The sequence below is a fragment of the Lactuca serriola genome, chromosome 1 (genome assembly GCF_051521515.1).
Source record: "Lactuca serriola cultivar US96UC23 chromosome 1, Lser_US96UC23_V15, whole genome shotgun sequence".
NCBI lineage: Eukaryota > Viridiplantae > Streptophyta > Magnoliopsida > Asterales > Asteraceae > Lactuca > Lactuca serriola.
In genome coordinates, this window is record NC_136408.1 from 241,688,905 (window position 1) to 241,698,423 (window position 9,519).

The window sequence follows — 9,519 nt, forward strand, 5'->3', positions numbered from 1 at the left end:
GAGTTGGAGCAGTGTGTACAATTAGCCAGAGCCCGAACAGTGATTTCCCAAAATATCCTACGTTTGTGTTATGAGATATTATGCATGCTAGAGAGTAGGCTAGGTATTTCATATTTTAGGACTAGAGTGGCCTGATTTGTGATGCCTTATCCTAGGAGTTGCTGCTATCTGTGATTTGCTTGTGAGTACATGCGGAGTAAGAGTATCGAGCATGAATCTTTTAGAGAGAGAGCTTTTAGTAGAGGAGTAATCTAGGAGAGATACCTAGATGAGCATTGGAGGAGCCTACTGAGAGAATAGTCGGATACCCGTGTGGGGTAGAGTTGCTCGAGTTCAGTGATACCTTTTTAGTGTCAGTAGAGCAAGTGGAGTAGTAACCTAGAGTGGTTTTACGTGTTGGAAGATATTTTTTTCGATGCCCGAATGTTGCTTTCTTCGTGCTTTGTGGAACTTTGGATGATGGGAGTCAGCGACTAAGTGAATATGACGATATTCAGGAGGTAGATGGCTGGCGTCATAAAGAGTTCTTTAGCAGCTGATGGCAGAGAAGTGAGAGAACCTAGGAAGAGCCTAGGGAGTGACCTTAGTCAGCCGAATGCGCTGATATAGAAGAGTATTCGCTGGGGAGCGACCAGGTTTAACAGGATTGGTGGTCGAGAAGGTTGAGCAGTTACTTATAAAATCTGTGACAATCTGTGTGGAAGGTATGGGTAGATGTGGCATGCAGTATGAGCCCGTACTACTTAAAGCAGAAGAACCGTACTCGAAACAGGGAGAATTCCATAGTTTCTAAGTAGCAGATTGAGAGGTGACAACATGGTTCGGGTACCATGACAAGTAGCCGGTTGAAAGGTGATAACATGGTTCGGGTACGATGATAAGTAGCAGATTGAGAGGTGATAACATGGTTCGGGTACCATGATAAGTAGCAGACTGAGAGGTGATAACACGGTTCGAGTAGCATGATTTGTGGCAGATTGGGAGGTGATCACGTGATTCGAGTACCATGATTCGTGGCAGTTAGTGCCTCAGATTTTACCAGTTATCCCGTTGTGATTGATTAGTCTGAGAGCAGATATGATAGAGTGTGGGGCCAAAGGGACATGTTGAATGAGTTTCAATGGAACATACCTTAAAAGGGAAATCGAGTTAGTTTCCGAGAGATTTTTGGTGAGATGCCAGTTGGAGTCGCAAGACTCAAGGACGAGTAGAGATGATGCTTATTGAGGGATCGCGGTTTGAGTTGAGCAATCAAACGATAGATGAGATGTCACCTTCTGTGACAAGAATTGTGCTATCCCAGTTTCCTGGGAGAAGCAAAAGAGATAACGAGCTTCCAGTTTTAGACTTCGAGGTAAACCCCGTCGGGTAGCATAGGGTTGCAACCTTTTCCTCAGAGTATTTGGGCAGTATGTTTGCTGCGAGTTATTTCCTATACCATGAGAGGGTCATTAGTGGGACTAAGATGCTAGAGAGCAAGGAGGTTGTAACGACGTGAAAATTTAAAACATTTTTTCATTTATCGCACATAACATGTCACATATAAATCATCTCAAAACTCAGGGATATCAAATGTTATCACAGTAAAACATATCCGAGAATCTTAATTACAAATCCGCTGCTAGTGTGTACAAATCATGTCGGCGCCTTCCTGCGATCCTTGCTAGTACCTGAAACACAAATCACATAACACAGTAAGCATAAATGCTTAGTGAGTTCCCCAAATACCATATACAACACATAAGCCACCCGACGCTACAACTCATTATGACCCTCTGGTCAATGCGTCTCAGTGGGACCCTCCAGTCCCGTAGCTCGTTGGACCCCCCGGTCCGGTCTAATCAAGGACCCTCTGGACTCATAAGTCTTTGGACCCTCTGGTCCGGTGTATATAACACATAGCATACATATAAAACAAAGCACATAATTCTCAAACATAAACATACACATAAGACCCTCCGGTCTATACATAGATGCCACTCTAGGTAATGTATAGTGAGAAGACTCACCTCGAGTAATCACGGAAAGTCTCGAACTCGAAATACTAATCTAGCATCTGCCTAATCACATAATGTAATTTATCTCTAATTAACAACGATTCTCATAGGCTAGACTAATCCTTTCCTATAATCACTCATAAGGGGAAAATACCATTTTACCCCTCCAATGGTCCAAATGTCCAAATGTTGACCAAACCCTAAAAGTCAACGAAATTAAACTCCAATCAATGGTCCAACTTTGACCAGACTCGTTGAGTGCACTCGGGTGACTCGGCGAGTCCATGCGTGTCCTCTGAATCCTTCTAAGGCCTCACTCGACGTGTTGAGTTAACCTTTCACTCGACGGGTTACCACTGATCACGAATCGCGGAACAACACGATCCGACTCATCGAGTCCATTCATGGACTCGACGAGTTTCCTCCATGACAATGCTCAAACGACCCTCTGAGGTCAAATCTATTTCTCTAACTTATAGATCTGGCCTTCTAACACTCAAAAGTCACGTAAAGGTCCCATCTTTATGTTCATGCATCGCACATACGGATCTATGTGATGAATTAACTCTTAAAATGGAACCCTAGATTCAAAAAACTTATGGGACTGCATAAAGCTGGATGGTTGGGAATCTCTGGACCTCTCAAGGTCTAGATATAAAGTCTATTCTTCAATGGGACTCCATATGCCCTATATTCCAACTAAAGAAGGGGTAAAGAAACCCTAGATTCATGAGATCTATTATATACACGAAAATAGGCATGGATTCATACCTCAAACAACAACTTTTGATGAAGTGATAGCAGATCTGAGCTCCTCAATCAACCTAGATTGAATCTCCTCCTTCCTTCTTGCAAGATTGCACTAAAAGTGAAGTAATTAGCTCCTTCCCTCACTCTCTATGCTTTTGGGTCGTTAGGGTTTTTCAAGTGGGTGTGTGGCCGCAAATGAAGGCCATAAGGTCCTTTAAATAGGGCACTGGCCCAAAGATTTAGGGTTTCTGTCCACATCGCGGACTCGTCGAGTCGACCCTCTGACTCGTCAAGTCCATTCATTAATCTGAGTCATCAGTCGCGATCCCACTCGATGAGTTTAGGCGTCAACTCGTCGAGTCCCTCTTCTCATCTCAAACAAATATTTAAATTACAATACCTAGAATCCCGGATGTTACAGAGGTGCCTTATTGAGGGAGGTACACTTTAGCAGCAGTTTCAGGTGGTTACGAGGAGTATATCGGGGTGGTGGCCCTTTTTTTTCCACGTTGTGTATCGACTGTGAGAGTGAGCTATCTTGCTTTTTGAGGATTCCCATGAGGGTAGATTGGTCGAGGAATCAGAGACGAGATGTTCGATAATGTATTTTTTTGAGATTGAGAGTCAGATCTAATTCAGACCAGTTGAGGTATCCGGTGGTGTATCGGTCTGAGATTTCGAGATGACTAGAGGCAGTCGTGCTGGGAGGATTTTAAGATTTTGTCTGAGTTACGGGATATTTGGAGTTGCTTGGTTTCCTTCAGGAAGATCATTGAGTATTTTCGTGGTACGTTCCAAGAGTCAAGTGTGATGTACCTGGTGAAACAGTCGATGGAGTAAGTTGTTGGTATGCCGACTGGTGATGGTTCGAACCCTGAGTGGGGAGAACTAGGTATTTAATTGATAAAGATCATCAATTCGTTTTAGTGCGGCTAGAGAGCTAGTTTGGAGGACGACGGTGCGGACACATGAAACCTGGGAAATTGGTAGATGCAGTAAGGTACGACACTGGATGATGTATAAGTATGTGCCTAAGGGAGGATAAGTGAATCCACGGCAGGTGGCCGTTGGTCAAAGGATTTATTATGGCTATAAATTTTTGGGTTTGCAAATGTTGAGTTTGTGGCGGAGGGGTCACTGAGTTTAGGGTGCAATAGCTGAGATTTGCAGGTATAGGTATAGATTGTAATCTATACTCCAGAAGAGGGCAGCATTTTGTTTGTCGACCAATTTTAGAGTCGGTATGAGTAGTTCCTTTGGGTGTTGATCAGTAGATGGTAGAGCTTCGGATTTTCATCAACGTGTGTTCAGTCGTTGACGATTCCTCCATGTTTCAATTTGGGAGATAGGAGTATTTCGAGATTTCGAGTCGTGTAAGTGAAAGATCAGTGGTAAAGGCAAGTTTGCGTGAGACGCTGTGATGGTGTACCGAGGTACCCGAGTGATTTTTGGTTCCAATAGGAACCCATCATGAAACATCCCAAAAATACAGTACAAAAATTTCATTTTTAATTGTTCATAAAACCATAATTTATATTCATCACATAAAACCATGAAAATGTGATAGACAACTAACAATGCATGTCAGAGTATAAACATCCCAGGCTAAACAAATTGTGAGTGCACTGATTTCTTCTCGAGCTCCTCTTTTGAAAATTGAGTACCTAAAACCAAAACTGAAAATTGTAAGCACGATGCTTAGTGAGTCTCCCCCAATCTACCACATACCATACACATAGAATGTCACAAATAATATATCTCTAGGACTACTCCCAACTACATCGGGACGAATCCCGACATAGGCTTACCCGAAATCGGACTCCTGGCCGACATCGGGCACACCTCGGCATCTGACCGCATTGGGCATCGGGCATCGGGCATCGGGCTCACCCCGACATTGGGCTTACCTTGACACATACACAACATAGCATATATCATAAACACGTAACATAATCATATAATCTGCATCGAGCTTGCCCCGGCATCGGACCGAAGTCCGGAACATATAACATATAACATATAAACTGGTGTACATCGGGCTTCCCCGGGACACATAATACATGGCATAATAGCTAACATACATCGGGCTTACCTCGGAACACATAACACATAACATGTAAACTAACACACATCGGGCTTGCCCCGACATCGGACCGAAGTCCGTAACACATAGCACATATCATATAACCTGCATGAATCACAAAGACATCATGCATACTTAACTGCTTCTCGGGACCTACCCCAAAATCAGACCGAAGTCCGGAAACATATAAACTGCATTGGGCTTACCCCGACATACTACAACTACTTAAACGGGCCGGCCTTGATGCCTTAGACCCGTTCCTACTGGAAGAGGACTCACCTCTCAATCTGGTTGCTGAAAACTTGTGTAAGGTAACTCTGACCGTTGCTCCAACTACTCCCCGACTATTATGACCACATAAACACTTAGTCAAAAACTAAGAATCCTGCTAACGGAAAAATGATTGTTTTACCCTTTTTGATCTAATTTGGGCCATGGCCAAGACCCAATCTTTTCTAGTCCTTTCAAACTAATTAAAGCCCATTAAATCCCCAAGTGGCCCAATTTTCTAAAGTAGGCCCAACTCCTCAAATGGGCTTTCCTCTCTAGCCCAACTAGTCCTTAGGCCCTAAACAAACTCCTAAAGGCCCATCATGGCCTAACTGCTGCTATGACCAAGGCTAGGCCCAACCCGAGGCCCAATAACATAAGGTCCACTGTCTTAGCGTACCCTTCTTAACGCTGCGTGTTCTGCTGAAATGGCTTGTACGCTACGCGTACGGGATTGTACGCCCAACGTACTCTCCTATTAAGTCACTTTCTTCAAAACTGCTTAATCCCTTAAGACACTACGTCCAAACTACAGATCTGAGTCCAATAATCTTTCTTAACCCATAAAGTTGATCACTTGGTGGCTTGCACCCCACCAAATGAGATCAAACTTGGAAAAATAGCAATTATCTTCGTGGAAATGGATCTCTTGCATGGGTGCAAAATGGCCTTAAAGATTGCAACTTTTCTTCTCAAGGGACTCAAATAACTTCATGGGTGGCAACCATAAGTCTAGAAACGGATTTGCACCATAAAAATCCATTCTTGAAACCAAAAATGAACAAAATCCATGAGAACCTAGATCTATGATGTAGAAGCACCAAGATGAAAACTTTATACCTTCAATAGGCTGGAAATTATGTAAAACATCTGGATCTACAAGCTCTCTTCAATATCTTCAGTACTAGGAAACAGACCTTTAATGACGCGCTTTTTACGACACGCACTGATTAATGATACACAAAAGGACGTGCCCTTAAAATAGTGTTATCTCTCCAAAAAATTTAAGGATTTACGTCACGCATTATTGCGTGCCCTTGATTTAGTGTCTCAAGAAAAAAAACACGGAGGGCACATTATGTTAAACACGCGTCGTCTGTGCCTGTCGCTTTATAATTTTAATGAAACGCGCTTTTAGTAGACAAGGGGGTAAACGAAATCCCAAAATTTTGAAAACCCGCCTCGTTTTTTCTATCTTCTATCTATCTTTCATCCTTGCAATCCACTCTCCCCCTCTCTGATACTCTCTCCTCTAGATCTCCCTTCATTCTCTACCTCCCTTCTCTCTGTAAACCCTAAGCAATCGCAACCTCCCTTCTCTCTAGCACATGCTAGGGTTTTATTTTCTTTCAAGCTTCCACTTCTCTCGTTTTCTCTCAACCCAGTACGTGCGAGGGTTCAGAATAACTGAGCGAATTCAAACAATCAATCTTCCATTTTAACTTCTTTCAACACTGTATCATCGGGTATGTTTTAAAATTCCTTTTCAGGTTTTGTTCACTTTCAAAATTGGAATGGGACCCGTTCTTTTCTACTTCAACACTCTTGATCTCAACTGGCTTTTCTTCTTCCACTTCGTCTTCTTATACTTCTTCTAACAATGGTGGTTCCTGCTCATGGGTAACCTCGACAATATGCAATTTAAAAACCCCAAATAAGTAGAATTTTTAGGTATAGGGTTCTTTATCTGGAAGCACAAGGCCATCTGCAATCGATTCAGCTAATCTGAGCTCATAGGTACATGTTATAGTCAACAAATCGCGGTCATCATCTTTGTATTTTATCAAAACAGACTTTGAAGCCATATGCCCGTTAGTGTAACGCCTATTGCCCATTTTATAACGAATTCATATAATGTCAGCGTGTAAAAGAGAAGTCCATTCTATAACTGTGTGATGAGGAGAGATCTTGCAAGCAATCCAAAAGTAGGTATATTTGGTTGATGTTGCTATGTGTGTCCGTTTCTATTCTATATGTGCACTAACGTTGAAATTTTATCATGAGATTCTGTAAGCTGTTAGCAGTTCATTTTTTTTGTTTCTTTTATCCATTACAGCTTATTTCTTCCACCCAAGACGCAGCGCCTTGGATGGGGGGAAGGCCTTGCCAAGTATGAGAAAACGAAGGTTGACCCTGAAGATATTCTTGATAAAGAGGCTGCAGCCAGAAATGGTATGGTTGATGGTGTCACTGGCTCTGAACCTTTGCTTACTAGTCCTTCTAGTTTAACTGATAAAAGCCCCAGTGTCAATGGTTATTCAGAATGTGCATCTCCTGCTACTCCTTACTCGTATGCCTACACTTCCTCTCCAGGTAATTTATATACTTTGATTTGTTAATTTTAAGTGCCTTTTTTCAATTTTCTAAAACCTGGGTTGACCCGGCCTGCACTTCCTCTCCAGGTAATTTATAAAAGCCCCAGTGTCAATGCTTATCTTATCAGCTGATACTTTGTGTTGTTTGAAACAGAGTTTTCTGATATGACATTTGAAGAATTCAGCAAACAGAAACTCGGAGCTACACAAAATTGTTTTGCTACCCAAAAGGGTAACCACAAACTCACTGATGTTGTCCTTCCTCTCACAATATGATCTTACCTAATCTTTCATGTTTCATTTCACAAACAAGATTCATTTTCATTATCATATATATATATATATATATATATATATATATATATATATATATATATATATATATATATATATATTGCAGCAAGATTGGAGGAAAACAGGAATTGTCAGCCCAGTCAAGAACCAAGGATCCTGTGGATCTTGTTGGACATTCAGGTAATTATCATCATCATCATCAAAAAATCTCCATAAGATAAAAAAAAAACCCGAAATGGTTTCTTGGTTTATGATTTGATGATGCATGCAGTACTACTGGAGGTCTTGAAGCTGCATATGCCCAAGCTTTTGGGAAATCAGTTTCTCTCTCTAAACAACAACTTGTAGACTGTGCTCGTGATTTTAACAACTTTGGTTGCAATGGTGGGTTGCCTTCACAAGCTTATGAATACATCAAATACAATGGTGGACATGACACTGAGGAATCTTATACTTACACCGGAAAAGATGGTGTCTGTAAATACAAATCAGAAAATGTTGCAGTTAAAGTTATTGATTCAGTCAACATCACCATGGTAATATTAATACCAATAATGATAACAACAATTAGTTATGAATTTATGAATGTGTAGATTACTAAATGATTGTTTGTATATAGGGTGCTGAGGATGAATTAAAGCATGCAGTGGGTGTTGTTCATCCAATGAGTGTGGCGTTTCAGGTGATTAATGGGTTTCATCAGTACACAGGAGGAGTTTTCACTAGCGATGTTTGTGGGAATGATCCAATAGTGAGAGAGATACATGTTTATTTAATATTCTTGATAGTATTTGTTTTGATTGTTTTTATGATGAGAAGATTTATGATTATTGATATTAAACGTAAAAAGATTTCGAACATGAATGACCATGGATTCTCTTGCAGTCTTGTAATACATCCATTTGTTTCCGTGTTTTCTACTGAACAGGTGATATTTGACTTCCGGTTTTGTGCACTTCTTGCTGTTGCAGGCTCATTAGCGGGCTCCTTGCTATGCTTTCTTGATGTAATAATTCTCTATACACTCATTTATTTTAGTAAATTTACCTGTAATTTTGTTTTCTGTGTTTCTATTGTTATGTTTGGATGAATCAAAGTGTCCCTAACTTTTCAGTTTTGCCTTTTTACCTGGTTTACTAATTTCCATCCTCTAAAAAGTGATCAAATTGTTGTGTTTTTGTGGTTTGCATAATAGACAATATTTGACCATTTTTTTCGGAAGAAAAACCTAATATCTTTCTTTTTACTGGATGTAAACTTGTAAATCGGATAAAAAGGCAAAAACGAAAAGTTAGGTTAGTCTTTTGGTTTTTAGATTGTAAAACTTTCTCTTAGGACTTATCCGAAAAATGGTAAAAAATGTGTCTTTTATGCAATTAACCATTTTGAAAAAACATGTGTATGTATAAAATATAAATTTTAGGAATTTTTTAACATGGCGACTTTGATGGCAGTGTTACCCGCGTAAAAGAGTTAGAAAACATGCTACAAATATTGTTCTTCGCAAAAAAGGTCACTTAGAAGACGGAAGAGCAAACTTCATGCAGGAAAACATGTTGGTTTCTTGAAAGGTGAGTATCTTCTTCAGACATCCTTTAAGTATAAAAGAAGCATTCATTTATAATCCAACAGATGCCTTTGTACAAATTGTTCAATGCTTGATTTTGATATTTGAACAACGATGCTGATGATGAATGAACAAAAAACACTGGAAGAGGCTGCAAAGGCGTATATGAAAGTGCATGAAAAGCAAGAAGATGTAAGGAGGTCATAAATGGCAGCCATTGTTAAACGACAAGAAGCTCAAGCT

General features: G+C 40.5%; 1 protein-coding gene across 1 annotated transcript; it reads left to right on the forward strand.

Annotated features, from left to right (window-relative positions):
- The first annotated feature begins 1,213 nt into the window (after positions 1–1,213).
- Positions 1,214–9,277, forward strand: LOC145066859 (vanillin synthase, chloroplastic-like). The gene is made up of 8 exons (XM_079014113.1): positions 1,214–1,354; positions 3,949–3,997; positions 7,570–7,686; positions 7,817–7,889; positions 7,981–8,245; positions 8,329–8,460; positions 8,638–8,715; positions 9,164–9,277. Exons 1-8 carry the CDS (start codon positions 1,214–1,216, stop codon positions 9,275–9,277), a joined length of 969 nt encoding a protein of 322 aa, XP_078870239.1.
- Positions 9,278–9,519: the final 242 nt, after the last annotated feature.

What these genes read in the sequence shown, in the direction of transcription:
- LOC145066859 (XM_079014113.1), top strand. Translation starts at nt 1,214, where the DNA reads ATGATGCTTATTGAGGGATCGCGGTTTGAGTTGAGCAATCAAACGATA. An exon ending in TTCCAGTTTTAGACTTCGAG is followed by an intron (nt 1,355 to 3,948) that starts GTAAACCCCGTC and finishes TCTATACTCCAG; the next exon opens with AAGAGGGCAGCATTTTGTTT. An exon ending in TTTGTGGGAATGATCCAATA is followed by an intron (nt 8,461 to 8,637) that starts GTGAGAGAGATA and finishes TCTACTGAACAG; the next exon opens with GTGATATTTGACTTCCGGTT.